At 39.0% G+C, this 22940-nt stretch overlaps 4 protein-coding genes across 5 annotated transcripts in view; 2 read left to right on the forward strand and 2 right to left on the reverse strand.

The window, feature by feature from the left end:
• Positions 1–2222: 2222 nt before the first annotated feature.
• LOC134798116 (large ribosomal subunit protein uL11) lies at positions 2223–6478 on the reverse strand. The gene is made up of 4 exons (XM_063770456.1): positions 6315–6478; positions 6162–6235; positions 3986–4166; positions 2223–2442 (listed from the first exon to the last, which is right to left on the reverse strand). Exons 1-4 carry the CDS (start codon positions 6349–6351, stop codon positions 2240–2242), a joined length of 495 nt encoding a protein of 164 aa, XP_063626526.1. The 5' UTR covers positions 6352–6478; the 3' UTR covers positions 2223–2239.
• Positions 6479–8101: 1623 nt separating this feature from the next.
• Positions 8102–9838, forward strand: LOC134798094 (tumor susceptibility gene 101 protein). Its single transcript, XM_063770431.1, has one exon. It carries the CDS (start codon positions 8245–8247, stop codon positions 9460–9462), a length of 1218 nt encoding a protein of 405 aa, XP_063626501.1. The 5' UTR covers positions 8102–8244; the 3' UTR covers positions 9463–9838.
• A 4249-nt stretch (positions 9839–14087) lies between these two features.
• On the reverse strand, positions 14088–20606 carry LOC134798089 (serine--tRNA ligase, cytoplasmic). Of its 2 annotated transcripts, none has more exons than XM_063770427.1 (8): positions 20204–20606; positions 19179–19395; positions 18539–18699; positions 18147–18328; positions 17296–17386; positions 16334–16590; positions 15523–15649; positions 14088–14309 (listed from the first exon to the last, which is right to left on the reverse strand). In XM_063770427.1, exons 1-8 carry the CDS (start codon positions 20522–20524, stop codon positions 14184–14186), a joined length of 1482 nt encoding a protein of 493 aa, XP_063626497.1. In that variant the 5' UTR covers positions 20525–20606; the 3' UTR covers positions 14088–14183. The 2 variants fall into 2 exon arrangements, with proteins under 2 accessions (XP_063626497.1, XP_063626496.1); XM_063770426.1 differs by having other exon boundaries at positions 16334–16586; positions 17292–17386; positions 20204–20605.
• Positions 20607–21046: 440 nt separating this feature from the next.
• Positions 21047–22940, forward strand: part of LOC134798066 (dnaJ homolog subfamily C member 13) — a 55123-nt gene continuing 53229 nt past the window's right edge. The window contains exons 1-3 of the mRNA XM_063770395.1: positions 21047–21245; positions 21579–21925; positions 22356–22491. Coding sequence (XP_063626465.1) covers positions 21590–21925; positions 22356–22491 — 472 coding nt within the window. The 5' untranslated portion in view covers positions 21047–21245; positions 21579–21589. The remainder of the gene's footprint in view (positions 21246–21578; positions 21926–22355; positions 22492–22940) is intronic.

Genomic DNA, 22940 nt, shown 5'->3' on the forward strand with positions numbered 1-22940 from the left:
AAAAGCTTGATTATATCACTATTGTATACAATACTTTTTCTACGAATCAACAAAAATAATACTTTAAACTAGTAGAATCATACAAACAAACCAAACCAAAAGTATACAGCTAAGATACGGGAGCAGCCGCGATACCTTCATAATACTGGTACGCGCCCCGGCCGCCGCGACCCGGCGGGCTGGTCAACGACACCTCGTAACTCATGAGGCCCTGGTACTTGCTCCGCGCTAAATTCAATTTTTAGACATTTGTTTTCTCGATTTTGGCCACCGTAGCCTATGGAGACTAACAAGCAACACTAAGTGGTTTTCGTAGTCTATGGATGCTGCTATATTAAGGGTGTCACATGCGCGTTTCTGATTTATGAACCAATTGTTTCTACTATACAACCTAAAATAAATAATTAATTTGAGCTATGGTTTTGTTTCGTCCTCTTGACCGCGGCGAGCTGTGATTGGTCATTTTCATTATAGTTGACTAAACTGTATCGAAATGAATATTATAGTTGAGTTGGGAGCCCGTACATTAAAAATACCCATCTGCAGTTTGGTATAAGAAATCTTAATTCAAAAATTACAGTCGTACAGTAGAAAAAAAATATAGTGTCTCAATAACGACTCCTCAAACCCGGACTTGTCATTCTTCATAATACCTACTTGCCCATGCTTCCCTAAAACCTTTTTACTATTAAAGTTATACGTAAGGATGAGAATTTACTTTAACCGCTAACAATAAAGCGTTCCGAACATGCAGAAACCGGAGGAATATTTTTCTGTATCGAATTTATAATTTTTTTAATAACTGCCATTTCCTAATGTTAATATTTAAAAAGCGTTTTATTTATACTTCATTTATGAATTGATAGAACATTTCATTATATTATAATAAATAGAAACGTAGTGCTACTCATAATACGCAAATAATATTTAACTAAAAATAAAAGTGACAACCCTAAGCGCCAACGCAAGAGTAGGCAAATAACTTGCCGAGCGGCCTTAGATTCACTACTGTTCTTAGTGTACTGTGACTCAACTAAATTACTATCTAGGCTTTAGTCCGGATCATAACTGGCCAATCCCTCCTTTGACATTCGCACAACCAAAACGCTGCTTCACGCTACCTGTTTTCGTAGTAATCAAGTAGCGGATATATCAGTACTGCTATGTCGCGGCGAACAAAAACTAATGCTCAACAATTTTCAGCTAATATAACCGCATTACTCGAAACTCTATTTAACTCCTTCTGCTTCATTGTTTTAGCAGTAAGAAAACTTATGTACGGAGTTACTACTCTTTCTTTACTAACTCTATGATATGATAATATTATAAGCAGTGGGCGCAGCACGGTTCCATTTTTATCGTCTATCACTATGCGCGTCCCTTTCGCACTTACATACTGTTAGAACGTGACAGGCATGGTGACAAGGGATAAAAACGCGACCGTGCTACGCTGCCGGAGTTGAAAATAGACTTCCAGTTACTCTGGTATATATAGTTGGTCAAGCAAATCTTGTCAGTAGAAAAAGGCGCGCAATTCAAATATTATATGAGACGATATCCCTTCGCGCCTACATTTTTCAAATTTGCCGCCTTTTTCTACTGACAAGATCTGCTTGACCAGCTATATTAGCTGAAAATTGTTGGACATTATAAGTTTTTCGTTTGCCGCGACATCTATTGTCAACTAGCAGCACTACTGATAAATTCCGCTACTAGACTACGAAATAACGCGTTTCGGTAAGAAAACTGGTGTACTGAGTTACCACTCTTCTTTACTTATATTCTATGAAAGAAACGGAACCGTCTCATGCCTGACCCCGAAGTCCACACGCACCAGGTAGCGGACGCCCTTAAAAAATAATTTGTTTATTCGGTAAATATTCGACAGATCGAACTATTTGGCCGAATACGAATATGAGAAATATGACGAATACCGAATATTCGGCCCACCTCTAATATGTATCATTCCCTGCCTCATGTATGGCGGTGGTCACGTGAGGCGGGGACAAACGGGAATAGACCTATTGGGATTTTAACCTTTTGAACGCCAAACGGCGCATCCATTTGCCGTGCCACTGACGCCACGGGGGTAAAATTTAGTTTTGTGAATAAATAATGCCAACCTAAGTGGGGTGTTTTTCAGTCGATTTTCATCAAAAAACGATCGACGTCAATTGCCGTCTAAGGCGTTTAAAAGTTTAAAAATAAAATAAAACAACATATAAATTAGATAGTTCATCTATTCGTCAATGGTGAGCGCGCCCGTATTGATGTCCGTGATGAGGTCGTGCGGCGGGCGGCCCTCCACCGTGCAGCCGACGGACTGCGCGGTGCCGAGGATCTCCTTCACGCTGCCGGACAGCTCCCGGGCCATGGAGCGGGGACGCATGGTCTTGGCGATGCTGATCACATCCTCGAGGGAGATGTTGCCGCTGTGCTTGACTGGAATGGAGAAAGTGTTATTAGTAGGATGGTTGGAGTGCGTTAAGTTAGGGTTACTCTAGAGTTAGACCAAGAAAAGTCTGCAGATTTTAAACGCGCAACACAAGTGTTATTTATACGTCATAATTTCATAGAAGAGTGCTATCAAAATCGTTGCAGACTTTTCTTCGTCTAACTCTATCAAATGTCCCGTGTCGGCAACATGTCAAGCGAAGTCTTTTTAGGGTTCCGTACCCAAAGGGTAAAACGGGACCCTATTACTATGACTCTGCTGTCCGTCCGTCCATCTGTCCGTCTGTCACCAGGCTGTATCTCGTGATCTGTGATAGCTACACACAGACAGCTAGACAGCTGAAATTTTCACAGATGATGTATTTCTGTTGCCGCTATAACAACAAATACTAAAAACAGAATAAAATAAAGATTTATGTGGGGCTCCCATACCACACACGAGCACAAAATGCCGTGTCTTACAGCTACATGTTATTACTATTTTAATATTATTATAGGCCGGTAGCTTGAACATGTCATGCTCGCTTAAAAGTCTTTGCTTACGGTGGCGTCGTTGATCGGGTCGCCACTTTCCCGAATGAAGGTTGAGGGAGGCGATGGCTGAGATACGCGTCATACTCGTGAACGGGTGCTGTTTGTGGAGACTGGTCTGTTTAAGCTAACACAAGCTATTATACTTAGTAACTTTATTTTTATTAATTAATTACAGTGAGACGCCTCATTCTGCTCTCGTATGTTTCTTTTCTCTTAATGAATGTATTAATTATACAGGATATTGACTCTTGGAGACCCTATACATCTCTAAGGATAACTTGATAAACTATATAATCTTATAGTTCTGACACCTAGAGACATTTACACCTCTAAATATTATAGATTTTTTTTTGTGTTTTGTATCTGTATTTTTTATGTAATTCGACATTAAGAGACCATATACATCTCTTAGTAATTGTAATACGTTAGATTGAATTCTTAGTTTTATTTTATAAAATTGTTGATGTTACTATTTTTGCATGTATGTAAATTCAATGATGACGTGTAAAAGTGCCCTTGTGGCCTATTTGCTGAATAAATGTTGATGTTTGATGTTTGATGTTGATGTTTGACAAACGTGATTTTTGACCGAAGTTAAGCAACGTCGGGGGCAGGGTAAGTACTTGGATGGGTGACCGTCTTTATAGATAATGGTACGGAACCCTTCGTGTGCGAGTCCGACTCGCATTTGGCCGGTTTTTTTTCTGTTTTACTCCCTGCAATTTTGCAGAGGGTGAATTTGCCAATGTCGGTGTTGAATTTGCCAAACTTTGAAGCGAAGTCTTTAAAATTCGCGAAACTTCGCCTGACAAATCACACGACTTATGATTATGACATAGGTACACTTACATCTACACTAAAATATTTAGTTATAAAATAAAATAGTGGGTGCTTTTGGCCGATAAAAATGTTGATCTCAAAACATTGGACTAATTGCATTGAGTAAGAATTGGTTACCTTTTTTCAGATTATTTAGAAAAACATGTTCTGTACTCACTATTCTTTTGCTTCTTGCGGTCACGGGGCGGCTCTTTCAGAGCTCTGATGATGAGGGCAGCAGCAGACGGCACCACGGAGATCTGGGCCTGTCTGTTCTGCACCGTCAGCTGGACGGTGATCTTCAGGCCCTTCCAGTCGCTCGTGGCCTTGGCGATATCGTCACCGACCTTTTTGGGAGACTGTGGCAAGAGAATAGGTTAACAAGCAGTCTTGGTGGTAATGATCTTGGGAATTACGTTGGTGGTTACATTTTTACTGTTACTGATTTTTTGGACATATTGGGCAACAAACATTGTACAGAAGCAAAATTACCTTAAGGGGATGTTGTAGCAACTTTATAAAGACAAAAAATCATTGAACCAATTAATTTAGACTTTTGAAGTTTTATAAATAGAAATTAAAATTGTGTTTACATTGTAGGGATATATGAAGATAATGCAAGATTTTTATCTAGAGAATAAAATTTCATTAGCTGGCCAAATAATTTTATATCCCAACTTTAACAATAATTATGAAATATGTGTAACTCACCAATCCTCATGCAAAAAATAGGAGTTAGGAATCCATAGTTTTAGTGGATCCTTCCCCGGGTTACACATGTAAGCAGCCGTTTGGTTGGCTGCTAAAATAACATCACAAAGTGTGAAATGATGATTAAGTTTTAACCTTTTGACTGCCAACAACTACTATATGATAATAGTGAAAAATTCACTTTCATTCATTCTGATCAGAGTTTAACACCAACAACGAAATTTCATTAATCAGCCTCTCTTTTGTTTGAATAATGAAAGTGTGATACAATACAACGAAATTTTGATTTTAGACGTATGCGGCAAGCCTTAAAGAACTTACTTGTGCAAGTAAGTTCAAATAGTTGTGGCAGTTAATATTCCCTAGCCAGAGTTTTTAAGGCATGTCTAATGAAAAGGTTGGGGTGTAGCAAAGGGGGGGCTGGGACTTAGAAATTTTTTTTGCAAAGTGGTGTCATTATGACACCACTTTTAAATGATTGTAATGTGTAGATCACGTGAAAATAAGCATCTTTTATTAGAACAACTTTTCTATAAAATTAAAAATGGCCAAGTTAGACGCCTCCAAAGATTGGTGTTTTTAAAGGGAGCTGGGACTTGTAAAATTTTCATAGAGAGTGGTGTCATTATAACATATATTTTAAATGATTGTAATGTGTAAATCACATCAAAATAAGCATCTTTTATTATAAAAACTTTTCTCTAAAATTAAAAATGGCCGAGTTGTTGGACTTTTTATAATGTATATTTTAATATTTGAAGCCAGTGGCAGCGAGCGAGCGAAGCCAGTGGCAGCGAGCGAGCGAAGCCAGTGGCAGCGAGCGAGCGAAGCGAGCGAGCAAGACCTTCCTGGACAGAGCCGACTTGGATATGGTTAGGTTAGAAGACTAAGGCGGGAGCTTTGCTCCCGCCTTAGTCTTCGAGGTTATTTTTTTTTTCAATAACCCAATAAACGTAATTACACAGCAACTTTCGGGTCAAATATCCCAATTTTCGTGTCAAATATCTCGGCCATTTTTGACTTTAGAGAAAAGTTATTCCTATAAAACATGCTTATTTTACCATGTTGTCTACGATTACACAATAAAAAATAGGTGTTATAATGACACAACATCAAAAAAAAATCTGAGTCCCAGAAACGGCCCCCCTTTCGTACACTCTGACCGGGTTCAGTTATAGAAAAAGGGGGTCGATCTTAGCAAAAAACAAAAAATACACTAAAATTCTCCCACCCCCCCTTTCCTATAGGCGTCACTTACATACTTTTCCCTCAGTACAAGGCGTGGCAGTCATGCCTGGTCCGCGACTCCTTATTGGCCATTCGGAGTAGCCGCGACAGGGAACGGATCCTGAGTCACGGGTTCCTTCCATCCGCCAACCGGAAGGACGCGCCTGGTAGGGAGGCACCCCCCAGGATCATACAATCATCTTGCAGAGGCTTTTAGACTTTTAAAGTATGTTTTATACATCAAAAATGCATAGTTCCTAATTGCCTCTCTAAACGAAAACTCACTAAAGAGTCTCGTTAGCAACAGTTCCTTAGAAATATCCAGGAACTGTAGCAAATATGTTTAGACTGCCACGCCGAAGTTTAGAGGTTAAGCGGGATGAGGTTAAGGAGGTTAGGGAAGTTTTTATACTCACCAGACCGAGGGGACCGATCTTAGGAGCCAAAGACGATGTGGCACCAACTTCTCCTCCAACACATCTCAAGTTAACTGCAAAAATCAGACACCAAACTTGTAGAAAACACTTCACCATGTACGTGATAACTTTTTGTATCGGATGGCTTCTTACCGATTTTAACTTCATTAGGATCGAACTTAGGCGGCATGTTGCTATGATATTATGGTAATATCTTAGGAAATAAACTAAATTCCAAGCTGATTAAGCTGGATTTTAAATAGCGAGCGCCACGGACGTTCCGGGAGTTCGCCGAAAAAGAACACTTTTCAGAATGACAGATGACAGCCGCAATTTGTTGCCAGCAGCAATGTAGAAAATATTCATATTTATCATGGCAACAGTTATTACAAGGATGCCATTCATTATCAAACATGTGCTAGAAAAATTAGTACTGTCATTTTGTTTGCGTGTAGAGTCAGATCGTAAAAAGTCTGCAGCGATTTCGATAGCCCACGTAGTGCAAGTGTAATTTTAAACGTCAAACTTCTATGAAATTATGACGTATACATAACACCTACGCTGCGTAGGCTATCAAATCCGCTGCAGACTTTTATTGGTGCGATTATAGCAGGAATGTTGAAGTACTTGTGCATATTATATGCATCGTGTAATTCGTAACATAAAATAATCGACTGGCTCCAATTACTATAGATACCATGAACCAGGTCCAGACCGCAGTTCAATCTACACAATGGAATAACTCAAGTCTTGGGCTAATGTATAGATGGTCAAGCAAATCTTGTCAGTAGAAAAAGGCGCGAAATTCAAATTTTCTATGAGACTATATCCCTTCGCGCCTACATTTTTCAAAGGACAATGAGTAATTTTGGTCCATGTCCTCAATAGTTATGAAACCTATTCCAAATGATAGCTTCAATGCTATCATTTATTTCATACTATGACAGTTAAGTCGAAGTCGCGGGTCAACATGGTCTTTTTTATATAAATAGAACCCATTACGGCAACGGTTTCACCATAGTATGTTTTATTATAATAGAAAGAAAACGACACATTATGCATTTTATTATCATTGTATTTATATTAATAAAAAAATAACATAAGGTATTATATAGGTACCTACAATATTAAATTGCATATATATGCAATATTGCATAACGTGTCGTTTTCTTTTTATTATAATAAAACATACTATGGTGAAACCGTTGCCGTACTGGGTTCTATTTATATAAAAAAGACCATGTTGGCCCGCGACTTCGAGTACTTCGACTTAACTGTCATAGTATGAAATAAATGATACTGTCATAGTATGAAATAAATGATAGCATTGAAGCTATCATTTGGCATAGGTTTCATAAGTATTGAGGATATGGACCAGATTCCATACTAAAGTGCCCATGGTCCTTTGCCGCCTTTTTCTACTGACAAGATCTGCTTGACCAAGTATAAATAACTTACTACAGTTATGCCCCCCATTCACACTCCTACATTGCAGTTCGCCTTGCAGGACTACCGAGCAAGATATATATATAGAGATAGAGTCGGACCAAGAAAAGTCTGCAGCGGATTTGATAGCCCACGCAGTGCAAGTGTTATTTATACGTCATAATTTCATAGAAGTTTGACGTTTAAAATAACACTTGCACTGCGTGGGCTATCAAATCCGCTGCAGACTTTTCTTGGTCTGACTCTATATATAGAGCACGGGGGGGATTTAGCGAACTGGCAAGTATAGGTCAAGCAAATCTTGTCAGTAGAAAAAGGCGCGAAATTCAAATTTTCTATGAGATATATCCCTCCGCGCCTACATTTTTCAAATTTGCCGCCTTTTTCTACTGACAAGATCTGCTTGACCAAGTATAAATTATGGACATTATGGATTGACATAAGTGAGTTTATGCCCTTATGTCAAAATCTTCCACTGCAGTTTGTTTTGTCTGGTAACCCCACAATCGAATTCGATGACAAATTTCATCACAAATCTTTATTGACTGATGTGTTTTGTGAAGTGACTGCATTTATTTAGCATAATTGCATTGTAATAGAAGTAATTCACAGTGAAGTTAAACGATAAAGCAGAATCATGGCTAACGACGAAGCTATTTTGAAACAATACCTATCCAAGTACCAGCATCGCGATTACACAGCTCGTGAGGTAATTAATTTGATACAAGCACACAGAAGTCTCACTTATCGTTTGGAGGCCTTTGTTTTCAACAATGGAACAAGGAAAGATCTGCTAAACTTAGAAGGGACTGTTCCAGTACACTACAAAGGTGCCTATTACAACATACCAGTATGTATTTGGCTAATGGACACCCATCCAACTAATGTACCTCTGTGTTTCGTTAAACCGACGCCCGACATGTCTATCAAGGTCTCCAAATACGTGGACAGCAACGGGAAGGTCTATTTGCCATTTTTACATGAATGGAACCCACAGAAATCAACTTTATTGAACCTAGTTCAAGCCATGATAGCTGCTTTTGGGGAGTTGCCTCCAGTGTATTCTAAACCGCGCAGTGAGGCAGCCAGGCCTCCATATCCAGTCAATTCGTTCATGCCTCAGCCCTATCCAGGTGCTGGCTATCCTCAAGTCACACCACAGACAGGTTATCCACAGCCAACCCCATATCCAACTACATCCAATGTGCCTTATCCAGGATATGGTGCTCCATACCCTGGTGCAGGCCCAGCTGCTACTAATGGAGTGCCATACCCTCCAATGCCAGGGAGCACCCCCTACCCCCCACAACAGGCTACTTATCAGACTGGACCAGACACCAACAGTGGAACAATAACAGAAGAACACATTAAAGCATCCTTACTATCTGCTGTCGAAGATAAACTGAGGAGAAGACTCAAGGAGCAGTCCCAGCAGTCACAAGCGGAGCTGGAGACACTGAGACGGACTCAACAGGAGCTTCAAGAAGGGAAATCAAGACTGGAGGATATCTTAAGTAGACTCCAGAGGGAACGCTCGGAACTGGACAAGAATGTAGTTATTTTACAAGAGAAAGAGAAAGAACTACAGGCAGCTGTCGAGAGATTAGCAGAACAAGAAGGAGTAGATGTGGATGAGGCAGTGGTGACCACCGCTCCTTTATATAATCAGCTATTAAATGCTTTTGCCGAGGAAGCAACATTAGAAGATGCTATGTACTACATGGGAGAAGCATTACGTAAGGAGGTCATTGACTTGGACACTTATTTAAAGCAGGTGCGGGCTCTGGCAAGGCGTCAGTTCACTTTGAGAGCTCTAATGCACAAGTGCAGACAAAAAGCCCAACTGGCTTGTTAAGAAATTGGCTTGGAAATGTTGTGATTCCTTCATTAAAACCTTCAATACTCTGGTCAAAATGCATTCTCTAATATTGAGGTCAAAATTTATATGTAATATATTTGAGAAAAGTGTTATTTTCTATAATAGTGGACTCCATGGACTCCATAAAAGGTTGTTATGATTGTTTAATGAAACTGCTTTTTGTATTAGCAATCATAGTTTCTATAATCAGTTTCACTGTCATTTGTGAAAAAAACAATGATCTTAGTTTGTAAATTTGAATGAAAAGAATATGTATCCATTTAATGTTTTGCTATTACTAAGACCTTATCTATGTGGCATAAATGAAATCTAGACCGTGTGAGTAAATGGCACATTTAAATATGTGCCATTCTCAACCAAAAGGGTACTTATTGTCGGTTGCAAATAAGGCACTATTTCCATGTAGCTTCAATTTGAAATCAACTCTATTGACAATCGACAATGTGGTACCTTTTGGTTGAAAACTTCACATATGTTATTATAAGAAAATATCTTATTCAACTGATATGGACTATCAATGTTAATTTACTGAGACTAAAATGATTTTTTATTTTATGTACAATTACAATTCTAAAGTATTTGAACAAATTAAATTATTTCAGAAAAATATTTTAATTTGTTTTTATCAAGTAGAAACACTACTATATAAATTATAAACTGAAATAAATGTCATATACTAAGAAAAAGTGATCAAGGCCTCTAGTGCCCCAGGCTGGAATCGAACCAGCGAACCTCTGCTACCGCGGCAGGTGCCTAAGCCACTCGGCCACCAGGCCACAGCGGCATAGGTCAAATTTTCCAAGTATATGCACTTCTTACTGAAGGCTTATGGCGCCCCCTGGCCATCTCTAAGGTAGAACACCTAAGAAGGCCTTGGTCACTTTTTCTTAGTATATGACATTTATTTCAGTTTACAAATACAATTGGCAAAAAAAATTTTGTGTTATCAAAAAGTATAACAAATCACATACCATTTTAGCTTCATTTATTCTTGCCACTGAGATAAGAGTCTATTATATTTTATTACCTAGCTTTTTTATATAGTAGTTAAAATATATAACCAATATGTTTTTATCGTCTTTAGACTTTTGAACAATACCTTATTTGTATGTAGTATAAGGTTATAGCCGACCAAGATATTTAAACAGTGCAAGCATGTATAATTTCCTCAATATATGATCAGGACACTCTGGACTGAAAATGTTGATGTCAATTTTCTCTCGAAGTGGCTCGCCCTGTATGGTCTGTATGAAGGAAACTTGAAACCAAGGAATTTTCAACCATATAACCGTTGGTATACATACTATTTTCCTATTTATTTTTGAAATAGATGAGTCTGTACTGTACTGACAATCTCACTATTAAAATCTCTTATGTAATCATATTTATTTGTATTGTGATATGCTTGGATTCTGACTAATCCAACTTTTATGGGACTTCCCATATTTGTTACTAGCAGCACCTATAGTCTGTATCTTTGGGTATTTAAAAAAGAGTAAATAAAATCTACCCTCAAATGTGGGTAGATGAAAACTAGAGATGTGAAAAATACTTTACAAAAAGTATTTAAATACAAAATACAAATACTTCCTTGATATACTATTTCAAATGCAAAATACAAAATAGTTTTCTTCAAAAGGTATTTAAATACAAAATAGGTATTTTGCATTTTGTATATTAAATACAAGTATTTCAAATAAGTCACATCTCTGATGAAAACATTAGATGATCAAATAATGTAGGTTAAAGTCAGGTCGTTCAGTGACAGATCCAGGTGGTTTTGTATTTGGTTGGTTAATCAATAAATGTTATAACTACCCGAAAATGTACAAAGTATTTATTTACTTTTATTTAAGTACCTTAAGATACAGAGTATAACTACAATAATTGCGTGGTCTTTCCTGAGTTAGTTCTTCTATTGTCTAGTAATGAGGAAGTTAATGTTATAAGTTTCGCAATAAATGACTTGTAATATAAGTACAATCTAATAATCTACTCATGTGAAAATCCTACAGTTCACATGTCCATTTGAGCTGCCATTTTTCTTCTGTGTTCAATTCAATCTATGGGTCCCTAATTTAAACAACGTATTGACCTTTCATACCATGATACCAGTTACAGTAAGCTATTAGGTTTAGCGTAATGTAGATAAGAACTGTTAATACCACAAAACGTTTTGATGTACGGTCGAAAGTATTAATTTATGACCCATTTCGTACCTTGTTACAGTGACCATCAATATGAACGTCGCTACTGTCGCTAGTCACTGTGACAAGGTACAAAATGGGTCATAAATTTAAACTTTCGACTGTACTACCATCTTTTATTTACCAGTAAAGCCCATTCTACACGGTCGCCGACAAGCCTTCTAACCGTCTGACCTTGGTCAGTTTTGGTAATTTTTTTTTGGAAACAACTGTCTACACGGTCCAGGACAGACCAAGGTCAGACGGTTAGTAGGATTGTCGGCGACCGTGTAGCAAGGGCTTAAGCCTAGCATCGGAGTGGCGCGACAGTATCTCGCCCGCGAGATAGACTACCCGTTTCTCTCGAATTAATATAGTTAGAAAATATCGGGCGAGATACTGTCGCGCCGCTCCTGTGCTTAAGCCTACTGAGTGACTTCCACATTTTAGCGTAGATTCTCTACTGGCACTTAAAAACTTTAGGTGATTAAAATTTAGTTTAATATATTGAGTGCCATTTGAGAGTTAACCTATCATAATATGATTACAAGGAGGATTTTGTTAAGTAAACTATTAGTGGATTACATTTTCCTTGTTTTGTGTCCGATCTGCCAGGAGACCAGACAACAGTATCACATTTTGTTAGATGCAATGTACACACATACACACACATATGTACATTACACTAAGTAAGCGATGTACCATCAACCGGGAAAGTGCATGGCGACTTTATCAATGAATGAATGAATTCATTCATATTTTGTCCATGCAATTTCGAGTCTCACTTTACCACAAAATTTAATGTTCGGCTTTAAATGCTTCAAAACCACGATTGTAAAAAGGTAATATTATTATGCTTTTGTTGACGTTTAAAATTTATACATAATCATATTTATTGAGTAATTTCCTTAATTAGTATAGTTGTTATGCTATTTTAAATGAGCTAAGGTGTATTCGGGTAATCTTGAAAATGGACTTTAAAATAATGGAACTAGGAGTGAATTTCGTAATTACCCGACATTTTTCGAAGATACGCCTTGTGTAAGTATAGTTCGAGGCAAAAATATGAAATCAATTAAATTTGGACATAATCTATTTGGCCGGAGCCTTATCATTAGACCATAGTCTACTATCTAACTTTGAAAGTTGGGTGGCTAACTCTGCCCCATGTTTGACGCTGTGCTATCAAACACGGTGCAGTTATTATAGTTTAGACTGTTAGGGGTAACAATTGAATATTTTCGTTGTAAAAATGTAACATTTTCACAAGTTTTTGTTTATACATCTCATGCGCTTTTTACTTTGGGACTGGACAAACAAAAACGATCATGTCCCCTGTCAAGTGAAATAAATGGCGCTGTAGGTACTACGATACGGCTACTTTCGACAGCCATGCAGTGTTACCGGTCCCATCTACATATATCAGCTGTCAAATTCCAAGCACGAATCTAGTACAGTCACACAGTCGTACGAGTCTTTGGCCATGTTTAAATCAAATATGTATTTATTTTCAGGCAACTAAGGCCCAAAAAAACGTTAAAATGAGCTCTAAATTTCCGCACTGCGTGTTGTTCGTTGCTTCACAAAAGCGAATATATATTTTTGAGTTATATTTTAGTTTAATGAGGATTTAATTGTTCCTTTGTACAGTTATACCATAAAGTAAATGTTATACATATTATATTATACATACATAACTAGCCATGGTAAGGTCTCAGAGGTTACTGTTAATGATTTTTGTATGTCGATTAAATGTAAGTTTTGCATTGCCTAGGATGTTTAGCCGATGGGCTGTATTGTCACAATAAATATTGAAATTATATTCAAATGGTGTTTTATTCATATTAGAATAGTTTAGAACTTTAGAGACAATCTAATAATCCGAAGGAAGAATCATGTCCCATTTATAAAATATGGCTAACACAGGACCACAGAATAAATAATAGTACTAGGTAGAGAACGTTCACTCTCTAATAAAACGCGTCTATTACGACAGATATGACCGCAAGGTGGCGCAAGCGCAAGCAGGCGTCCGTTCCGTAGCGGCCTGTAGCGGTGCGCGGCAACTACTACTGCTAGACTTGACACCAAAATTGGTGTGGGCCGCATGTACCTACTTGTAGCGACGCGACGAAATTGCGGAGTGAGCCACGCCTGACATGACACCTGATGACACGTATTATGACGTATGCCACGCACCACAGGGTAATATTTAATTATGGGAATAAACTGGCGTCGGCCAAATATATCGTAAAGGGCCCACTGATTAACAGATCGCCGGACGGTATCGGCCTGTCAATTAGAACAAAATTTTGACAGTTCCGAACAACTGTCAGGCCGATACCGTTCGGCGGACTGTTAATCAGTGGGCCCCTTTACGCACCTTTGTTACGTTTAGGTAAGTAAACAAAATACTTCATTTCAATAATTTAATAATATTAAAAAATATTTAAATGCTTCGCATAAAAATAAAGAAATGCATTAAGCCTTGTCAATATCTTGGAAGCGAAACTACTTCTTCTTCCCTTCCTTCTTCTTGGCGGCTGCTGCGGCTTCAAGGTCGATGGGCGCTGGCTTGACGAACGGGATCAGGTCTTGGTACTGTTCCGGCATCCAGGGTTTTAGGGCTTCAGGTACCTGTTATCAAAAGTGCACAAATTAGATTGAGTTTATACTCATTATATTATAGGGACCGTGCGCGTTGGAGGGTCTGCCATCTTGTGGCCTGAATGGAAACATGTGACGTTCCACGGCAAAAGGTACCTTATGGCGGCTGGCGCTTACGTCGCATAGCGCCGCAATAATATTGGAGCGGCGTTAATAATAGCGTACATTGCCAAAGCAATTGCTACCATCTACCGTTCTCGTCGGTACGTTTCCTTGTGCATAGTAGGTTCTGCCATCTTATGGGCTACATCGGAAGCATAAACGACACATTTACGCCTCGCGCCAAAAATCTGACGGCTCCTATGCTGCCCCCTATAGTTCATGCACGGGGCCTATAGTCATTATTAACACACACACCTTAGATACTACACACACTAAAAATCCACTGATAAGTGCACAGAACATCGTCAGTCATCATCGCCCATGGACATAAGCCACATTAACCTTTTGAACGCCAAGAACACCTAAAGGCGTCACTAGTCGTGCCCGCAGCGCCATGGACTTTAGCGCGATGGCGTACGTTGTCAAAGTAACCTTCACACTTTCAAGGTTTATATTAGCTCGCTTGCGCCCGTGATAACTGTGATAAGTGACGTTTTTGTTTATGACGTTAAGCATCCAAAGGGTTAACCTTTTGGACGCCAATGACCGATATATCCACACCGCAGGTTAAACGCCAAAGACTGATTAATCGGTCACAGACCACAGAGCAACATAGACCTACGTGCATATGCATAAAGTTCAATTTCAGTTTTGACACTTCGGTGACGTGGCCACAGAATAAATAATAGTACTGCCGTACAGAAAGGAAACTTCCTACAAAACCGAAGTTTGACAGCGGTTCAGGGTCGAATCATGCTATCCCTTTCTAATATATGGCACTATCCCTTTCGGCTACTTAGGGTTGTCAAAATTCAAGTGATTATCTTATCTGTGGTCGTGCACGCAAAAGGAAGTCAAGTGGTGCCAACCCTAATAATTGCTCGGAGCAATGCTGAGCCGAGTTTGGCCGAAGTCAGGAGTTTCGCACCCCTGACGTGGCGTCCGCGTGACAGCTTTTGTGTTTGATACGGCGTCGAAAAGGTTAAGGATACTTAAAAGAACCACTTAGGCGTTACAGACGTTTGAGACAGAATTATTGCCAGTTAAGAACCCCATGCTATTCTTTTATTACGACAATTACCTTGATGCCCTCCTCAGTCTGGTTGACTTCTAGCACTGCGCAGATAACCCTGGTGGTGGCACACATGGTCGCGTTGAGCATGTGCACGTACTCTGTGGCCGCGTTCATCTTCTTAGTCTGCCCGTATCTGTCAAAAACAAAGGTATTAAGTTAGTCAACTTTAAGCCGAAATCGCATGAGATGTGGTGGATTTCTGACAAGGTGGAAATGATAGAATGGATCAAGGGGAAGAAATATTAGTGATCGGCTGTCATACTCACTTAAATGCGAGAGGTCAGATTTTAATGGTCTTCAATGGGCGGATAGAAGGTTCTATTAAATTCAGACATCCTAAACCTCAAGGAATCACTGTCTTTGAATCCTTTTCAAGTAGAATTATTCTCTTTTTCAAGTTTTTTGGCAGCAGACGCAAAATGAACTTGTCTGGGTCTTGATCTGCAGACTCCTGGTCTGATACTCCTTAGATTGCTTCTAAACCCTGGACCACAGAATAATTAATAGTACTACCGTACAGAAAGGAAACTTCCTACAATAACGAAGTTTGACAGCGGTTCAGGGTCGAATCATGCTGTCCCTTTCTAATATATGGCACTATCCCTTTCGGCTATTTAGGGTTGTCAAAAATCAAGTGATTATCTTATCTGTGGTCGTGCACGCAAAAGGAAGTCAAGTGGTGCCAACCCTAATAATTGCTCGGAGCAATGATGAGCCGAGCGGAGCCGAGTTTGACCGAAGTCAGGAGTTTCGCACCCCTGCCTGGACAGAATTTCATTCCGCCTTCTATGAACTTCTAACATCCTCACATCCTCACCTGACGAGCAGCCTCCGGGCCTGGTACTCCAGACAGTTGCTGCACGACACCAGCTCCCTATAAGCCCCGGACCCTGGGAACCAGGCCTCCAGGTCCAGCTTCTTGGCCGCGGCGTGGTTGAGAGCCCCTGATACTATGTTGACCACGCGGTACGGAATGCCGAGGACCTTGCAGAATTCTTCCGCGTTGTTGATCATCTCGTCCATCATGAGCCAGGAGGCGTTGTCGTGGGGGGAGGTTAGGACGAATTGTTCTACCTGGAAATTTAAAACTGTCTTAGGGTAACTCAAAAATCATGAGACAAGAGAAAAGACGTAAAAACTACAAAACAGATCGTCAAGTATTTTTGTGCTGTAATGGAGGATGTCCAGCAGCTTCACATCACGGAGATGAAGATGTTGCGATGGATGTGGGGCGTTACGCGAATAGATCGCATACGTAACGAACACATCCGTGGCAGCCTCGGAATCCGTGACGTAGCGGATAAGCTGCAGGAAAGTCGTCTCCGATGGTATGGCTATATACGCCGCAGACCGGTAGACTAAATACGTCGGAAACAGATGCCTCAACCTCACTGTCCAAGGACCTAGATCAAGCGGCCGCGGTAGGCCTAAGAAGCGCTGGCTGGACGTCGTGACAGCGGACATGGAAGAGAACAATCTCACACCTGAGGATGCCGAAGACCGGGCAACGTGGAGAAGATTGAGCAGGAAAGCGGACCCTAGCTCTAGGCCGGGAAAACGCTAGATTGAAGAAGAAGAATGGAGGATAAAATACGACTACCTAAAAATTTTGTGGTAGTTTTGCACTAAACCGTCTGTCACCGTTAAAGCGTTCGCTAAATTTTATTGTATGGGAAGTTTCATAGATCTCTGCTGCGTGACGTTGATCAGTCTGTTAACTGTAGTTGGTACAAATGGCCCTAATAATTATTATAGGTTTCTTGCTAAGTTAACACTCACCTTTTCAAACTGGTGCACCCTGAATATACCGCGCGTGTCACGTCCGTGAGAGCCGACTTCTTGCCGGAAACACGTCGACAGACCAGCATATCTGCAAATTAAGACAAACATCATCATATCAGCTAAAAAATGTTCACTGCTGGACAATTCACTCCTACGAGACTTATCCACAAACTCCTGCTAATGTGCTGTCTACCTTCATCACTTCATCAGTTTCCTGTTGGTAATCTTGGCCAGATTGTCGTATCTTGTTGCAGGCGTTCCGGTACGCGGACGCCCCTTAGGCTAGTTTTACTGTCACGCGGACCGTCCGTGCATATCGCCCCGCTCCGCTAAATTGTATGAGAAAGCTCTCCGCGCGGATCCGTCAGCTTTACTCTAAAACGCTCCCTGAACTTAATACATATTGGTCCGGTGCGAAGCGATCCGCACGGACAGTCCGCGTGATACTATACTCTGTGTCTTTAGGTATTTAAATAAAAGTAAACAAAATCTACCCTACAAATGGCTCCTTAAGCCAGTTGAGGGTAGAAGAAAACATTACACGATCAAATAATGTAGGTTAAAGTCAGGTCGTTCAGTGACTGGTCCAGGCGGTTTTGTATTTGGTCGGTTAACCAATAAATGTTACAACTACCCGAAAATGTACAAATTGTTTATTTACTTTTATTTAAATACCTAAAGATACAGACTATAAAACCAGCCTTAAACGTCATTGGTCCAATAAGCATGTGTCGCATTTTTACAGCTTACTGCTTTACCATGCATGTTTACTACTAAATAAGTCTGGCAATTCTTGAGGCATGTCAAGGACGTTGGTGATCACATAGTCATATTTTCTGAGTACATACCTGATAGGCAGGGAAGCTTCAGGCAGCCACTCGTCCCTATGGTAAGCTGCTATTGGCTGCTCTGAGGTAGCGATGAGGTATTTCTCTTCAACTGCGGAATCTCCCTTGTTTTCTGACCCTTTGCCAATCACCTTGTACAGTTCCTCATCGAACTGGGCTAGTTGGGCCACTTCTTGCATCACCTGAAATTATGGTTTTATTTAAGTAACCATTGATTGAACCATTGAACTCACAGAGCCACTAGTATTTATTTATATTGAATGTTGTACTGTGGCCCATGACAGACCCCAATGGAAAAAGCTGGAGGAGGCCTTTGCCAAGTGGCACACTGAGCTTAGAGACATTCTCTAACTCAGAATAAAAGGGCTTAATAGGTAAATAGAATTTTGTACCTCTTTTCTCATGAAGAAAGGAGTGTAGAGCGGGGTGTAGCCCTTAGCCAGCAGCATACGTAGAGAGAGTTGGACTAGAGCCTGCTCTAGAAACACGGCGGGGCCCTTAAGGTAGTACCCGCGCCCGCCGGCAACTGCTGTGCCACGGTCACCATCCATACCTGACAAACATTAATCATTAAACTTTTTGTCACTTATTGCAATAAGATATAAATTTGAGAAACATGCTTTTTATGAAAGTTGAAGCCGATTCAGTAAGTGAGTAGGATATATTTTTCAAGGCTCGGAACCAGTTTTTTCTTTATACAAAAAATACCGATTTCATTTTTAATAGGGCAATCTAATAAGTTGTTACCTAAATACATGATTTAGTTCTACGTAAAGAGCATAAAATAATGAGCTATTTCGTTTTTTTTTTAAACCAGTTCCAAGCCCTGATATTTCTTTTGTGACAAATTGATGTGAAATTGATTGATGTAAAATGGGTATTATCTGTCAGGAAAAAGTACAATAAAACAGGTAATCTCAGTAATCTTCCTAATATTTTTTGGGTATTTGCCATGAGTCACTTAGGAAGCCTGGGATCTACTAGGTAAAATATATTAAAACCAAAAAACACAACATACAAATAAAAACTTACCATCAATCATGCAGATAAGATCCACATGTGAGTACTTGGTCCGCACAGTGCAGTCTCCATGTGTACGCTCCACCTTATTGTGGTCCTCATCATCATCCACTGGCACTGACTCATGCAGGTGATTCCCGACTTCCCGTAACGCTGCTGAGCGAGTTTTCTCTGCCGTTAAGAGGTTCTGCTCATTCTTTGTGATTGCTTCGTCTATTAGTACTCTGACCTGTATTCATTGATGAATAATTAGTTGTTGTAAACAAACACAGCTTTACTGATTGATATTTTATTTCTTTATTTCAAGTATTAAATTAGACAAACCAAAATTAATTTTACTGGTGCAGGGGTCACAATTATTTTTAGTAAATGGAGTCAATCTTATTCTTCTTATTTGTTTATTGAAAAAAAAAATAACAGATTACATATGTTAAATAAAAGTATAATTAAATATATTATAATAAACTTATGTTTCAATTTACATGAATGTTTTAGTTCTTAGTTGTGACATTGTTAACTTAGTTTAAATTTAGTTTAGTTTCAAGTTAATTTTAATGTAATTTATTAATTTAATGATTGAGTATGTTTCGGTATGTTTTAATTTCTAATAGGATTAGTTGTATTGATGGTGTATGAAATATTTGGATTATTGAATAAATTCAGTTGCATTATTTAAATGAAACTTCAATAATTATGCAGTAAAAGGTAGTGTACAAAATGAGTTATAATTATGACATTTTTTGTTGTAATGTTATTTAAATAAATAACATGAAGTGTTATTTTATAAAGCTTTCACTGAAAATAGCAATCATTTCTAGAAACTGAAACAGCTGACAAAATATTCTAACCATATTGTAGAGTTACAAACAATAAATTTTATTTACACGTGAATGATGCAACTGTATTTCTTTATGTAGAAACATATGGTTGAGGAAATGTGAGTCATACTTTATAAAATATCTATAGTTAAGTATAAAAATAGTATATAAACATGCAAACTAATAATAAAGAAGAAGCAAAATGATGCAATGCGGTACCTTTTTGATTTGATTTACAGTAAGCGGTTTGAGCTGATCACCAACAAGATTTGTGAGGTTATCGGCGATTTCTGCCGGCACCTCCTGACCTTCCGGCCCCGCGGCCTCCTTGGCCTTCATCTTCAGCCCGATCTCTTTACTACAGACATTCTTCAGCTTATTTAAGTTGTCAGCATCATGGCGCAATCGTCTCCAAAGTGTGTCTTGTTCAACAACAGTATCCACCAAAGCGACATCTTTGAACCGCTTGCGTTGGTTCTCACGGATCTTGTCTGGGTCGCCGTCTTTGTCAGCACGGAATAAGTCTAGATCGAGAACCATTGTGCAGCTAATACGTGGCACACAAGTTAACTAAAACTTTAGCAACAGCTCCACGCGACTGCTGAGACTGCAGACGAAAACGTCGAAAACTGATGGAAAACTGCGAAAAGTGAAAGGCACGTTCAGAAGACAAAAAGCTGTCATATTTTAAAATATGTTACATTGTATTTTAACTTACTTTTTTACAAAATCTTATAAAACAAAAATATCTGATAAGACCAATGTAGAATATTTAAATTTTAACAAAATTGTGTGCAGTATTTACTTCTGATTGATATAAATGTATTCTTTTGTTAATAATAAAAGTTCAATAGCACATGATTATTAAACGATCTTTAACTTTTGGCATTTGCCAGATGGTAGTGTTACTGTTCCTAAAAATATGCTGACAATCTATTGACAGAATACCTTCAGTATGGTCATTTGGGTCCAAAATTATAATTTTAAGCATTTTCCTGTAAATTTCTACAACAATGACACAACTCTTGTTTATTATATCGTAGTAAGAACTATAAATAAGCTTTCTTATGTACTTAACTTTTTCGTCACTTTGGCAATTATCGACGTTGGCAATTCCAACGCTGAACTGTCAAGTTCAGCGATTTGTCGGCCCATAAGCTAGACCTCCTTATTGTTGAATTTATAACAAATTTTGTATACTATGTGGTTCCTATCGGATATTAGCTAAAACGATTGTAGCTCGACTGTCCGCCTCTTAATTGTGAGTATTACATGAATGCCAAAACCATTTCCAGCCCGGCAAAAATATGTTTCGCGAGACGTTGTTTACACGTCTTCATCGAACATTATTGTTTCATATATTTACAAAGGGGAGGATTCGACCTGAAGTTATTTTCAGGAAGTGCGTCTAATGTCGAAACTAATGTTTAGGAAGTGAACGAAACTGTCTGAACAGCAGATACATTGAGAGCATTAATTTAATAATTATCTGCTTTGTCATAATACTCATAATGTTAGCGATCCCATAACAAGATTTGTTTATCGTACTTCCTTGAACCAGGTCACTGTCGATATAAATGATCCATTGTTGCAGGCAATGCTAAAATGATTCCACTAAAAGACAATCAGGATGTGGCGTCATTTCTCGTCACCAAGCACTCATGGAAGGGGAAGTACAAGCGGGTGTTCTCTGTGGGGACCCACGGGATCACCACGTACAACCCGGACCGGCTGGAGGTGACCAACAAGTGGCTGTACGCGGATGTGGTCACCGTGGCCTCGGCCAAGCACTCCAACTCCACGGCCAACCAGGACTTCATGCTGGTGATGAAGAAGGAAAAGAAGGTGGACACTATGAAGTTCTCATCGGAACATAAGTGTCTCATTCTCACTGAGGCTTTTAAATATAGGCATTTGTTTGCAGAGAAGAAAGATGTTCTTGTAAGTATTTTACCTAATTTTTGGAGATATAGATTTCAGTCAGCCAAAACCATTTAAAAATCACATAAATACAATTAACATAGAGTTCTTAATAAAATGTTATGAAATACTGGAATACTAACATCTGCTCTGTTATCATGTACTAGGAAAAGTTATGTCATTTGAATCATCACTATTTATATATGAGTCACTTAACTTCAAACTTGGGTAAATCCATCTGTCAGATTATGCACTTTTAATATTAAGAAAAGGTAATAAGGTAGATATTTGAGAGGGTCGAATGGATTTACCCGAGTTTGAAGTTAACTGACACATATTTACTAAGTTCAAGTCTAATTTTAATCAATAACATCCTCATTTAATTATCTTACTATATTTCATACTTCTAATGTATTTAGATGAACTTCAATATTATTGTTATTTCTTACAGAGATTTCAAGCCTATAAGCACCACTGGAGTGGGACTCGGTTACCAATAGTCCTTGAGGTTGGGCCCTGTGCTTTAGAGCAACTAGACCCTTCTACACACACACTCTTAGCCAGCTACCCTTACTCAGATATCCAAGGTAATAAAACTTTAATAGTGGGATGATTAATGATAACAAGTGGATGACTTATCACTCTATCATAGGGCTTTTGATATCCCATAGCAGGGGGGAGACACTCCTCCTTTCGGGCATTGTCGGCTCTGTTCGGCTCCTTAGCATTGCTCGGAGCAATTATTAGGTTTGGCACCACTTGCGTGTGCATGACTACAGTATCTGTCGAAGTTTCTTAGCTCATCAAGACATTCATTATGATGCTTCTATAAGTTCTATACTAACAACTGGAATGTTTCCTCTACCTAAAATAAATTATTTCACACTGTGCACGAAATAAAGCACCAGATGATTGTTAGAAAAACATAAAGTCTATTTCAATAGAACTTGCTAACTATGTAAACAAACAACGTAACTTTGTTTTATCACTGTTTCACTTTGAACTTTCACACCACCTCATCAAATACCATTGAAAC

Source organism: Cydia splendana, chromosome 16 (genome assembly GCF_910591565.1).
Source record: "Cydia splendana chromosome 16, ilCydSple1.2, whole genome shotgun sequence".
NCBI classification, from domain to species: Eukaryota; Metazoa; Arthropoda; class Insecta; order Lepidoptera; family Tortricidae; genus Cydia; species Cydia splendana.